At 42.4% G+C, this 14,866-nt stretch overlaps 1 protein-coding gene across 7 annotated transcripts in view; it reads right to left on the minus strand.

The window, feature by feature from the left end:
• Positions 1-14,866, minus strand: part of RERE (arginine-glutamic acid dipeptide repeats) — a 3,515,893-nt gene that overhangs the window by 1,148,605 nt on the left and 2,352,422 nt on the right. For all 7 annotated transcript variants that reach the window (XM_044063104.1, XM_044063103.1, XM_044063106.1 and 4 more), the window contains one exon: positions 6,146-6,244. In XM_044063104.1, the coding sequence (XP_043919039.1) occupies positions 6,146-6,244 (99 nt within the window). The remainder of the gene's footprint in view (positions 1-6,145; positions 6,245-14,866) is intronic.

The following is a 14,866-nucleotide window of genomic DNA, read 5'->3' on the forward strand; positions in this document are numbered from 1 at the left end:
CAGCTTTGGATAGAGGTGTTGGCTGGTTGTTTAGGTAATTTGCCATGCAGCCAGGTTTAAAGTCTTGAGCTGGCTTTGTAGAATCTGATTGTCTCGCTGGGTGAGCAGGTGAGGAATTTGTGGTAAAATCCATGGTGGGCCGTGGGCCATGTTCCTTAGAATTGGATACCAATGCTGGCGTGGCCAGTCTGGTGCAATGAGTATCATTTGTGGTCTCTCTAATCTGACTTTCAGCAGTACCTTTGCTAGAAGAGGCAGTGGAGGAAAGGCATACACTGTTAATGTTTTCCAACTGAATGAGAGGGCGCCCACTTTCCAAGCCTGTGGATGGAATGTCCTTGTGCAAAATTTTTGAAGTTGGTAGTTTTGGGGGCTTGCAAACAGATCTATGTCTGGGCGTCCCCATTTTTGAGCTATCATTGCAAATACTTGTGGATCTAGTTTCCACTCGTGTGGATCCATGATGTTTCTGCTTAGGTCGTCTGCCAATGTGTTTTTCTTTCCTGGCAGGAATTGTGCTTGTAATTGAACCTGGTAAGACAGTGCAGTGTTCCACAAGGTCATTGCTTGCCTGCATGGAGGGTAGGAATGTGTGCCCCCTTGCTTGTTTATGTACCACATTACTGTGGTATTGTCCATCTTTATTATTAGTTGTCCTGGGTGTAAGAGGTCCTTGAAAGCTGTTAGGGCAGTCTGTACTGCTAGCATTTCTTTTTGATTGATATGCAGATGCCTCTGATCTGTAGTCCATTTGCCCTGAATGCACTGTCCTGCCATGTGTGCTCCCCAGGCATAGTCCGATGCATCTGTTGTCATAGTTTGCCTGGCTGTGGGTAAGGTGAAAGGCTGACCCTTGTTAAGGTGACATGCCTGTGCCCACCACAGAAACTCCTGTTAAAGGCAAGGAATGAGTGGTACCATTGTTTCCAAGCTGTGGCTGTGCTGAGTCCATACGCTTTTCAGGTACCACTGTAATTTCCTCATATGCAGTTTTGCAAATGGTATTAGTAGTATGCAAGATGCCACGAATCCCAAGGCCTGCAGAATTTTTCTTGCAGGGAGTTGGGTCTTTGTTGCCATTATTTTGAAATACTGAGTCAGCTGTTGTTGCTTGTCTGGCATGAGCTAAGCCATCTGGGCCGTTGTATTCAAGCTGGCACCCAGGAATATTATGTTTTGTGAGGGCACTAGTTTTGATTTCTTTTCGTTTACTGTGTACCCTAGGCAACTTAGAAGGTGTTTGACAAATGCCAGATGCTTTAAAAGAATGTCCTTGCTTTCTGCTTGAATAAGGCAGTCGTCCAGCTATGGGTTTATTTGAATTCCTCTTTATCTGCAGTATGCAATTACTGGTGCCAGGCATTTTGTGAAGACCCTGGGCGCAGTAGATAAGCCAAAGGGCAGTGCAGAGAATTGATAATGCGTTGAACCTGCAATGAAGCGGAGGTATCTTCTGCAATTTTGTCTGATAGGGACATGCAGGTATGCTTCCTTGAGGTCCAATGTTACCAGCCAAGCATTCTTGCCCGGCATGGGAAAAAGCTGCTGTAGTGTTAGCATCTTGAATTTTGGTACTTGCAGATAGGTGTTCAGAATTGAAAGATCCAGAATGGGTCTCCATGCTTTGTCCTTTCTTGGGACTAGAAAGAGTCTCGAGTAAAATCCTTGTCCTTGCTCCTGTGTAGGTACCTGTTGAATGGCTCTCATGTCCATGAGAGCTGTAATTTGTTTTTGTGCCTCTGCCCATTGATTTGGTGGCAGGTTTGGCATTCCCTTTTTTCCTTGGTAAGGTATGAAAGTGGAATCTGTATCCTTGAGAGACAATGTTTAGGACCCATTTGTCTTTTGTGATTATGTGCCAGTTGTCTGCAAAAAAAATGATAATTTTCCTCCTAAGGGAGCTGCCAGGAGAGATTTGCTTGGTAGTTTGAGGATCGAGTCATTGTGTTTGTCTTCTGCTAGCTTGGGGCCTGTCTTCTCCTCCTTTCTGTGCAGCAGTACTCCTTTGGCGTGGTTTGTAAGGGCCTTGTGACTGACCTCTGCCCCTTGGGCGTCTATTTGCCTCTCTGTGATCTGTCAGAAGCTGGAAAGGGCCAATTTTTCATTGGCCAATTTCTGCTAAAACGTTGTACCTGCAAAAAAAATAAAAAAAATCCTTGACCGTCTGCATAGACTTTGCCTTATCCTCCATTTTCTTTAAAACCTCTTCTGCTATGACACCAAATAATACATCCTGTTGTAAAGGTGCATCCCATAATTTTGCTGTAACATGATCAGGAAGGGTTTGTTCTTTTAACCAAGCATGTCTACGTATGACAGAGCCAGTAACAGCTGCTCTACAGGAAGCTTCCAATGAATCAAATCCACATTGTAAAGTATGTTTGCCCACCTGTTCAGCTGCATGCAACAGATCCTGCATTTCCTTGAATTCAGACTGTTCAGTATGTGTGCTCATTTTTTGTTTTAATTGAGACATTAGGAATTGTTGATATTTCAGCATGTGAAACTGACAATTTAATGCTGTCATAGCCAGAGTTGCTGAGGTGTATATTTTCTTTCCCCATCTATCTAGGGCTCTGGAATCCCTTTCAGAGGGCACAGGAATTTTAGCCAGAGAAGCTTTAGCTCTCTTAGGACCCTGGGAAATTGTTTCTGGGTCAGCCACAGGGCTTTTATAAAGGGGTTTGTGTGAGTCAGGTACTCTGTAGTATCTGTCTGGTTTGGCTGGAGCAGGAGGTAGAGAGTCTGGATTTAGACTAGACTCCAAGTAAACATCATCCACAGTATGTAAAACTGGGGGGATAGAAAGAGGTCTGTGCTGGGGTAGTAAAAGAAACTCTCGGAGCCTTTTCTTAGCATCAGAGTAGTCATGGCCTTCCCAGTGGAAATATTCCCTTATGGTATATAAAGTTTCCCCAAAGGAGTAGTCTTCAGGGGAGATGCTGAGGGAATACAGTCTTCAGCATCAGAGTCTTCATAAGGTTGAATAGTGTAATCCTGTTCCTCAGAAGAATCTGAGGAAACTGAAGCCTGGTCAGAGGAAGCACAATCCTCCTCTTGTCTTGGTCTTATCAGGAGGGAGATGGGAACCCCTGATTAGGGTAATCAAGTCTTCGGCCATCTTAAGCATCTGTTTCTTAGGCATGGGGCCTTAAACTGTAGAGTGATGTACAGTCTTCTTTGGTTTTAAAGGAGTTTTAAGCTTAGCATAAGATTTAATGGTGAGTGTAGTTGGTCTGAAGACACCTTCTGCAACCGAAGGTGTTTCCACTGCACTGGGGTCTACTTCTGCTCCATTGTCGGAAGGGCCTAATGAAGATGGTTGCGTCAGCCTAGTAGACTCCGCTTGAGAATCCGCAGCTGTCTGGGGTTCCAGCTCTGCGGTCGTCAGGGGCTGCGTAGGCGCCTCACTGAAAACCGGAGAACCGTCGACAGGCCCAGCAGAGGCCTCGGAGTCTGGCCTGTTCCTAGGCTGCCTGTCCTTATCCTTGCGTTTTTTATGCATGCCGGTCGTCGGCTGCTCTGATGGCATGATATAATTAAATTTCCTACCAAAGTAGTGTCGTGCGAAGACAAAACGGCGTTTGATAGTTCGTTTATTAAACCTAGCACAAAACCGACAACCAGTGACGTAGTGGTCTGGGCCTAGGCAAGGAATACAATAGGAATGGAAGTCCTTATGAGGTATTTGCTTCCCACAAGAAATGCAGTTAACTTTTTCTGACATCGGACTGAGGCAAGAAAAGGTTCCCCAATGGGGTACTTAGCTTTATTGAAGACTTCGGACTGAAATTCGAATCGAAAATCTCAGGTGTCGGCCGACCGGCACTTGCGAACTGCTTCTGCTTCGGGCACCACGCGGCAAGAAAGACTGAAGAAAATGGCGTTGGATGCCTCTTATATACCCCCGGCGCAATGACGTCAGGGAAGAAGCGACAGCAACCGACGCCGGACTAAGACTTTGGAATTCAGGCCGACTGCGGGACCACCTGACGGCAGGATAACCCAAGTGTGATGACTGCAGCAGGGTAACACGATGAACATCAGGGGTGTAGTTTCTCCATCTGACATCGGTACACAGCTGGGTGACTCAATGGCACTTAGGGCACTGCTTCTGTCATGCTTGTCTTGCATGCAAGTTAAAAATGCTGCCTGTATAAAAGTCTTGGCTCACTACTTGCTGGCTATACAGATAAATATAAAAAGTCTCTGTGCTTTAAGGCATCAAAACAGTCAACTTTTCGCTGATGTACTTCAGGACTGGGGTTACTAACTGTGTGAGTTGAAGAAAAGAACTAGTGAGGTCAACAGATAAGGTCAGCATTAAATGATGTAGGATGCACATGCTCCAGAGTTTGAGAACCACATAGAAAAAAAGAAAGGGCTGGACTGGAAAGAGGATGAACCTAATTAAAGGCTGATCAAGGAGGACCAAGGATTGCTAAAGGTATACCTATACACCTGTATTACAGCACACATATTTTAAACAGTTCATATACATACCTTAATACAAACACACACACGCACACATTGGTCTCATGAAATATCAAATTATCAAAAGAGCAATCATTTTACAGTAAATCTAAAATAACCAAAAACTGCACAAACTAAAATTAATGTTTATGCACTGCAGCTTGCATATCCTCCCTATACACACCAACTTCAACATAAGGGCAAATTCCTTTAACCCAGTGCACCACAAATCTTGTTAAAAAGCTTCAGACAAAATCTCCACACAGAATAATGTTTGCTCATATCAGTTTTCGCTTTTTTACTTAATTAAAAAGCATTCATTTATGTGTCGTCTCAGTCTCTCTCACTCTAAATGTACAGCATCTTTTATTACAAATACCATAAATGACAACACCTCATTTCTCTTGATAGTGTATGAATTTATTCCATAGCTTCTGTTTCTGAATCCCAAACCTGAACAAAGTTGTATACACACACAGACACACTATGAGGGAGTATATACTCTGCAAAGTTGTGTACAAAATACATCCACACACACACAAATACATACATGGAGCCATAGCTAGGTCAAGTGCTGGCAACTTCTCAAAACCAAAGCTGAGGGCAAAAAACATAACCTGAACTTTAATGAAGGGCTTATGCAAGCTCCTGGCTACACAGCTACTAATTCATTCATTTCAAGAGCCATGATAGCAACCACGGTTTAAATTTTTACTACTGCATTTGTGCCCAACTGTGCCCCTTAACAGCTTGTGCCTATGACCCCCCCTTCACCCCACCCTACTTACAGCACTGTATATATTCACAAACATGTACGTAAATATCCCAATGCATCGTGAAATATAATGGAACACAAAAGAGACTAAGGGAGAAAGGGTCTATTCATTAAGATCAGCAACCATGGTAAACCTGTTTTTGATCACTATAGGTCACTACTTGGCACAAGGAAGAAACTGCAAAGAGATGCTCACCTCATAATCTTGTCAGGAAGAGACGGAGATCTCACACAATGGACTGGTGAGTGTCCCCCCTTCCATTAGTAATAACTACAGTTTGTTATGCCCTATTCTCTCTTACAGAAGACAGCCGGCCAGCCTCAGGCTGAGCTAGTTTCCATCACCTCCTTCAAAGCCCTGCAATTTCCAAGTTTACCTAGCTGAAAGTCACTGGTGAATGCCATGCCTCTGTGCCACTGAGTTAAGCATAACAGTACAAAAGCTTTTAAGTCCTATCACTAGGGCAATCATGACTTTAGAAAAAATTAAATTATGCTATTTAACTATTGATTTAAACACACAAAACATTACTTGATTATAAAAACTTTGACTTAACAAGATTAAGACTCTCACTTGTCTTGAAATAATGAACCCGACAATTTAAAAACTTCGGTTTCACATTAACTTTAAATTAACCCAATAAAATGCCAACTAAGGAAGTCATTTTAGCAGTACTCTGCTGTAGGGACGCATTGCATTCCAGTATTTTAAAAGACATTTCAGAAACATGTTCTTCGAATTTTAAATAAGTAGTGGCAGCCCTTTTTGTACAATTCATTGCCTTTGCTTCTAGCACTGTCTATGAGAAAAGCATAATCATGCAACCAAATACAAACTTCCAACAATAAAAGGAGGGAAAAAATGCATTGCAACTAAAAGTGATTAAAAATTCTTACAACATCATCTTCAGACCAACACTTCTCGATCAGCTTTGGAACCGGTTTCTTGACCAAACGCTGCAGAGCCTTCCCTGCATCATAGTTACATTCATGTAGCTACAAAAAGAAAATGAAAAACAAAGCAAAAAAAAAAAAAAAAAATCAGCAAAAATGTGTAGAATTCTTTTTATCTCATCATCTTTTAGCTGTTTTGTTCCTTACCCTAGCATCCTAATGCCAGTAGCATCTATGAAATCATTAGCATTTTTCGCTGGCCACGTCTAACCCCATGAAGTCACTTACCTAGATTACTGGTTTGTGACATCTATAGAGAACATAGCGAATGGGGTCTATATCATATGAGCGAATCGCACAAATTGCGAGCGCTCATAATATCAAACATACTGGACCTCAAAGTGCTTTTTCTGAGATCACAGTACAGTGAAGAATGGGATATTTGCCCTTTCCTCACTGCAGTGCGATCTCGGAGTTGGAATATATATTTAGCAGGGGGGGGGGCACAGCCCCCCAACAATAGGAGTTTGAGGTCCGGTACGTTCGATATGAGCGTTCCCAATTTGTGCAATTCTCTCATATGATATAGACCCCAGCAAATGACACACTTTCTCAAGACTTTGCCAGTGTACAGTGTTGGTGTGGAGAGGAAAGTTCTAGGTGGTTATCATATTGACAAATCCAAGGAGACCAAAACATTACTTAAGTATGTGCATATGTTCAACCTGGGAAGTGAGATGGAGAAGTTTATACTATGACTGAGCCACCTAGCCTCTCAAATTCCTAGACGTGCATTTTCATACATGGTTATTACAAGACATAAGTTTCCAGATGGTGATCCCCCCTCTGCCCTGTTCACGTTATTCCTTACAAAGGAAAATGCAGCAAGCACTGGGTACTTCAATTTCCAATTTGAGTGGCCTTCCAGCCAGGTTTTAAGCTAAGCCAGTTCCTGAGATGAAAGTCGGCAATGTGATTGGAAATTAACTTTCTGGGTTGCTAGGTTAAATAAAAAGTAAAACTTCACAAAATACTTGAAAGCATGCCAAGAAAAAAAATCTTTCCAAATATTGAGACATTCTGTGCACCAATGGAACCACAGGAATTGAAATTTAAATACAAACTTTCAGTGGAGCAAAGGAAATGCAGAGGATCTTTTCTTACGAATACCATAAATGACAATCTCTCATTCCTCTTGATAATGTATGAATTTATATCATAGCTTCTGTTTCTAAAACCCAAACATGATTCACACAACAAAGTTGTCAACAAGAAAAGTATAATCCTAACCAAAACCCCTCTACAGTTACCTGCTTGCTAGCATGCCCTCCCCCCCCCCCATATGACACTTGGGACCCAAATGGTTTGGGTTTTGCGGCTAGGCTTGTAAGGGCTCTAGTGGTCATAAGTCTAGTAACAACCTATTAGCCTAAGTCCATATTTTACTGGCTGCAGTTGGATCCATTCTCAAGTACAGCCATCAATTTTCCTGAAAATCCACTTTACCTTTTACATGGTCACAGGGAAGTCAGATCCTATCCCAGACGTCAAGGGGCATAAGGTACTGAAACTCATTATTGAAAACAGTGTAAGAAACTTCTCTGTGTGAAAGATTTTCAGTCCATATATTTCTAGTTAATCACTGTATATTAATCAGATCAGACAATAGTAGTAGAAGTAGCTAACGTAAACTCAAGTCAAAAAGTAATAATAGAAAATATATATTTCTACAGCATTACTAAGTATTCGAAAGTAATCCAAGCAAGGCAGGCAGTTTGTTTCCAGTAGAAAATCCTTTATTAAGTACACAGGCAAGCGATCCAAGTAAAACAAAAATAGAGTAATAATTTCCTCACAAGCTTTCTAAATATATATATACTTTTTATCAGGCATGGGAGTGGTTTATTGTGCTGTAAAACAAAGTGTTATTGGTACACATGTTAAATTCACATCCCTTCCCCCATCAGTGTAACATTCGCGCTGGTCCTGCCCTACCTAGTAGCTGTCATAATATATAGCCCTAATGTACTTTAATGGTACATCTTATTTAACCAAATTATTAATAGATTATTAAGTCTGTGATTTTATACAAGGCAATATACTACATGACTGGAAATATATAAACCTTAGTTCATTTTGCGATCAAAAATTATATATAAATATATACATAAACATTGTGCATGTAAAAATCAGTTTCTATTTTCATAACCTATTGTTAACAAAGATCGCTTTCGTCCTTCTAGACTTCTTCAGGTCTGTGTACAAGAACCCTAAAAACCTATATAATTGTATAATTAGTATTGTTATTACCATCATTTTGAATAAAGTGGAAAAAAGAGAACCAGAAGAAAAAAAAAAATAAATTAAATAAATAAATAAATAAAAATTGACAGGGCACTTGTCTATCACAGAACACAAACTCATGCATTACATGGCCACCTACAAGCAATTCTGAGAATGACAATTCACCTACTGTTAGAAGGTAAAAGGAGCACCTGGAGAAAACCCAAACTGACAGTAGGGTGTCAGGGATATGCTGTTGCTTCATCATCTGTGATCGTGCAGTCTGAGTTTAGGCTACTGTCCATCATTCCTTCATACTGGAACTCAATGCGCCCTGACTATATTGGTCAAAGGACAGTTAGCCACCTGGTGGCAGATGATGTAGTCAACAGCCTATCTGGATAGCATTTAATCAGTCACATACAAGTTCTCCTCAAGGCAATGAAAAATGAAAAGTTACGTACTCACCATAATGTTTCATCTGTGTTGCCTAGTTTCATTTTTCTTCAACAAATGGGTTTAGATTACACTTGTCCACTTTCTTTAGATTCTAGGATCTAACTCTCGGGCTTCTTCCTTACCCCATAATGCCCTTGATTACTGTATTAACTCAGACTAAGTTTGCTGCTATTATAAAATATCTCAGGAAAAAACATTTTTTAACTCAAATTAGCTAATACACAACAGTGATAGCTGAAAGATCAGGAGCTCAAACCTGAACAATGGCTCCTAACAAGAATTCTACTAGGTCACTCCCAAAGAAATGAATGGGGAAGATGGAGGGAAGTTGAAGAATGAAAATGGATAACACAGATGGAACATTATGGTTAATGCATAACTATTGTATCTGATATCATTTTCATTCGTTCCTCAACGAATGGGACACAGTCCCCAGCTACAATTACCTTGGGTAGCCTTCATGGAAAGAGATTCTGGAGCACCGCAGAACTAAATGATGCTCTGTTCATGAAAATGATGTCCAATTTGTAATGAGAAACAAAGGTATGACCATTAGACCAAGTGGCAGTTGCATAAATGTCAACAATGGAAACTCTAGTCCAAAAAGCAGCTGACGTGGTCATCAACATGGCTGAAAGTGCCTTTGGTTATTCTGGTAAGGTTAGGCCTTTCAAGAAATAAACATGACAAATACAATCTGTTATCCATTTTGCTACAGTAATCTTTGAAATTGTTTTTCCCATCTTGGTGTTAGAAATGTACACTAACACCTGATCTGTTTTTCTAAACTCCTTGATTCTATGTAAGTAAAAATGAAGCTATGTACATCTAAGAGATGAAGGGTATATTCTCCTTTATTTTCAAAATTTGGAAAGAAAAAGTACAGTTGTGTACCTACCATAAATGTAGATGTTCGAGTGTATTCACTGTTGCAGTCATTACAATTGGGTTATCCTGCTGGCAGGCTACCCGCAGTCGGCCTGAATTCCAAAGTCCTGGTCCAGCGTCAGTTGCTGTCGCCTCCTCCCTGACGTCAGTGCGCCAGGGGTATAAAAGATGCAGCAGATGCCATTTTCTTCAGTTTTTCTTGCCCCAGATGTCAGGTGCCCCCAAAAGGGTAGGCTAATTTATGCCAATAACCATGCATGCAGTAAAGTAAAAAGTACAGTTGTGTACACCTACCATAAATGTAGATGTTCGAGTGTCTTCACTGTTGCAGTCATGACTGTAGGGTTCTCCCCTGCCGGCAGGCAGCCCTCGGTCGCCCAAAATCCCAAAGTCTGGGTCCGGTGTCGGCTGTTCAACCATGCTCCCTGACGTCAGAGCGCCAGGAGTACAAAGCTGACAGCCGACGCCATCTTCTCCAGTTTTTCTTTCCCCAGATGTCAGGAGTCCCAAAATGAAAAAGGTCCCATAACCTTTGCAAATACACCTCAGAAGAATGGTGAAAAAAGGAAATACACAAAAGTAAAAATAAGAGGGGACAGGAGGGAGGGAATAGACTGCAACAGTGAAGACACTCGAACATCTACATTTATGGTAGGTGTACACAACTGTACTATGTTCATCGTGTTTCACTGTTGCAGTCATGACTGTAGGGTAGAATCCCAAAGCTGAAAGAAAGGGAGGTGGTCATAAAGAAGAAGGCGGCTAAACGCCCTGCAAGACTGCAGAGGCAAAGCCTGCCCTAGACTTAGAGTAGAGAGGTAGATTGTAGTGCTTAGAAAAGTATGCACAGAACTCCAAGTTGCAGCTTCCAAAATGTCTTTGGTAGGAACTCCCTGAGGAAGGCGCAGAAGTGGCAGCAGCTCTGGTGGAATGAGTCCGTATACTCCTGGGATTTGCTTTCCATGGTGTGAATAACAAAATCTGATTCCATGAGCAATCCATTTAGAAATGGTCTGTTTTGAAATGGCTTTACCTTGGGAAGTTGAAGCATAAGAAACAAACAATTGTTCTGATTTTCTGATGTCCTTGGTTCTGTTCAGGTAAAAACGTAGTTGTCTGTGTACATCCAAGGAATGTAAGATCCTTTCCCCTTTATTTTGAGGAGTGGGGAAAAAAGTTGGCAAGTGGATCGTTTGATTTAAAGCCACTTTGGAAACCACCTTAGGCATGAAGGTAGGATTAGTCCTCAAAGATACCCTGTCTTGATGAAAAATAACATAAGGTTCCACAGCCATAAGAGCTTGTAACTCTGAAACTCTCCTGGCAGAGGTTAGGGCTAACAGGATAGCTGTCTTCCAAGATAAGAACTTGATGTCAGAAGAGGCAGCAGGCTCAAAAGGAGGCAAGGTTAGTTTTTCCAAAACATAGTTGAGATCCCAAGCAGGAATAGGAGGAGATCTAGGAGGTCTTAAGTTCTTAGCTCCTCTGAGAAACTGTCTCATGAGCTTGTGGGAAAAGATGGGAGGGTCTGTATTATAATGAGCAGAAATAGCAGAGGCATGTATCTTAATGGAAGAGAAAGAGAGACCCTTGTGTAAGAGATCTGTCAAGTAAAGTAAAATTAAAGTAATGTTAGGAAGAAGAGGATCAGAATCCTGAGCCTGCATCCAGGAACAAAATCTTTTCCATTTTCCTGCATAAGATTTTCTAGTGCTAGGATGTCTGGCTTCTAAAATGACATCCATAACCTGCTTGGGTAGGAAAGAAGAAATCAAAGGCCCTGGATTAACCAGGCCGCCAGGCTGAGAGTTCTGACACGAGAGTGTAGAACCTGACCCTGATGTTGGGACAGAAGGTTCAGAGACTGAGGTAAAACCCACGGGGGCTCCAGGCATAGGTTTATTACAGTTGGATACCAAAACTGCCGAGGCCAATTTGGAGCCAGCAAGATTATCATCTTGGGCTTGTCCTGTTTTATCTTCAATAAAACCCGTGGAAGAAGAGGAAGTGGCGGAAAGGCATATCCCGAGAGGTTCCTCCAACTGAATGACAGGGCATCCACTTTCCAAGCTTCTCTGTGGAAAGTCCTGGTGCAAAAATTCTGTAGTTGATGATTGAGATGGGTTGCAAAGAGGTCTATGTGAGGACATCCCCAGACTGCTGTTATCATCCTGAATATTTTGGTGTCCAGCATCCACTCGTGTGGATCCGAAAGGTTTCTGCTCAGACTGTCTGCCAGGAAGTTTTGTTTCCCTGGTAGAAACTGAGCTTGAAGATCCAGATTGCAAGCTAGAGCTGTGTTCCATAGATCCATGGCTAGTCTGCAAAGGGGGTAAGAATGAGATCCCCCTTGCTTGTTTATGTACCACATAACTGTGGTGGTGTCTGTCCGTATTAGTAGTTGTCCTGGTTGTAAAAGATTCCTGAAGGCCAATAGAGCTTTCTGAACGGCTAACATTTCCTTTAAGTTGATATGCAGGTGCTTGTGATCCTTTGTCCAAAGGCCTTGCAGACAATTGCCCTGAAAATGGGCTCCGCAAGCATAATCCGAGGCGTCCGTGGTTAGAATCTGAGTGGCAGGAGGCAGACGGAAGGGTTTCCCTTTGTTTAGAGCACATGCCCTGGACCACCAAAGAAATTCCTTTTGAAGGCAAGGAAGGACGGAGATCAGTATGTCTAAACTGTGGCAATGCTGAGACCATACACTTTTTAGGTACCACTGTATTTTCCTCATGTGTAGTCTTGCATATGGTACGAGAAGGATGCAGGAGGCCATGTAACCCAAAGCCTGCAGGAAGTTCCTTGCAGATAGTTGAGTTAAAGTTGCCAAGGTTCTGAAAGTTGAAGCCAGCTGTAATTGTTTTTTGGATGTCAGAAATGCCATCTGGGTTGTGGTGTTTAGAAGTGCACCCAGAAAAGTTATCTGTTGTGATGGTGTCAAATTTGACTTTTATGTTTACAGAGAATCCCAGGAACTTGAGGAGGTTCTGTACAAATTCTAGATGCTGGAGTAAGACATCCTTGCTGTCTGCCTGAATTAGACAATCGTCCAGATAAGGGTAAATTTGAATTCCCTTGAGTCTGCAGTAAGCTACTACTGGAGCCAGGCATTTGGTGAAGACCCTGGGCGCAGTAGACAATCCAAAGGGCAGCGCAGAGAAATGAAAGTGCCTCGATCTGGCCTTGAATCTGAGGTATTTTCTGCGATCCTGCCTGATGGGAATGTGTAAATATGCCTCCTTTAAATCCAAAGTTACCATCCATGCATCTTTGGACAGCATTGGAAGTAGCTGCTGTAGAGTAAGCATCTTGAATTTTGGAATCTCTAGAAAGGTGTTCAAGACCGACAGATCCAGAATGGGTCTCCATGAGTTTTGCTTCCTTGGGACTAGAAAGAGCCTTGAGTAAAAACCTTTTCCCATCTCTGAAAGTGGAACCAGTTCTATGGCATTCATAGCCAAAAGAGCTTCCACCTGGTTTAAGGCCTCCGTCCATTGTTCTTTTGGAAGGTCTGGCCATCCGCTTGGCCTTGGCAAGGTATGAAAATGGAATTTGTAACCTCTTAAAACCACATCCAAAACCCACTTGTCTTGGGTTATTTGAGTCCAATTTTGATAAAAAAGAGAGTTTTCCTCCGAGAGGGGCTTCCAGGCAAGACGTTACTGTAGCCCCACAGAGGGAGTCATTGAGTTTGTTTCCTTTGAGTTTGTGACCTGTCCTCTCCTCCCCTAGGGGTGGAAGCAGTCCACTGTCTTGTTCTATAAGAAGCTTGTGTTTGAGGCCTTCCTCTGGAGCGTCTATATCTACCCCTCTGAGGCCTGTCTGAAGTGGGAAAGGACCAATTTTTTGAAGGCCAATTCCTGCTAAATCTAGGTGGCTGTACTTGTAAGAAATCTTTAACTGTTTGCATGGATTTCGCCTTATCCTCCATCTTTTTAATCACCTCTTCAGCTTTTGATCCAAACAAAACATTATGCTGAACAGGAGCATCCAATAATTTAGCCTTTACTTGTTCAGGCAAATTTTGTTCCTTTAGCCATGCATGCCTTCTAATGACTGTGCCAGAGGCCGCAGCCCTACAAGAAGCCTCCAAGGCATCAAATCCACAGTGTAAACCATGCTTCCCAACTTGTTCAGTGGCATGCAATAAGTCATGTAATTCCTTATCATCTGCACAGGCAGAAATGGAAGTAAGCTTTTGTTTTAAAACAGACAAGAGAAATTGCTGGTATTTTAGCATATGAAACTGACAGTTTAAAGCCCTAATGGACAAAGTAGCAGAAGTGTACACCTTTTTGCCCCATCTTTCTAAGGATAGAGAATCCTTTTCAGTAGGAATGGGATTTTTGGCAGAAGCGGCCTTAACTCCCTTAGGACCCTGAGAAATGGTTTCAGGGTCAGCAGAAGGGTTCTTGTATAAAAACTGATGGGAATCAGGAACCCTGTAATATCTATCAGGCTTAACAGGAGCAGGAGAAAAAGAGAAAAAGAGTCAGGGGTTAAGTTAGCCTCCGAAAAGGCATCATCCACAAAGGTTCCCCAAAAGAGAAATCCTCAGGGGGAGAAGCTGAAGGAATGGATTCCTCAGCATCAGAATCCTCATAAGGAGGGAAAGAAGAAGAAACTGAGGAAACAGAAGCCTGATCAGAGGAATCATAATAAACATCCTGCCTTGGCCTTTTATCTGGAGGGGGATGTGAACCCCTAATCATAGTAAGTAAATCCTCCGCCAAATTGAGTAACTGTTTCTGTGACTTGGGAGCCGGTTCAGAAGAGGCCTGTGTTGTAGTCTTTGATTTAGAAGGAGTCTTTGCCTTTGTCTTTGGCTTTGCCTTTATTAGAAGCTGAGTAGGCCTGAAAACCCCTTCGGAAGCCGGTACCTGCACAGCGGCTCCGGACCCATCCGGCGAGCATTGTCCGAAGGTCCTGCAACAGAAATATTTAAAGGCCTGGTTGGCTCCTCATGAGAGTCCGTTTCGGCCGTCGGTTCTGAAATGGCCGATGACAGGGGCTGCAAAAGCGCCTCACTGATGACGGCCGAACCTGAAGCTGGTTCCGCTTGTGCGCTATCATCAGATTTGGACCTCGGAGGCC

This window comes from Protopterus annectens, chromosome 2.part1, assembly GCF_019279795.1.
Source record: "Protopterus annectens isolate FY-2018-M chromosome 2.part1, PAN1.0, whole genome shotgun sequence".
NCBI lineage: Eukaryota > Metazoa > Chordata > Ceratodontiformes > Protopteridae > Protopterus > Protopterus annectens.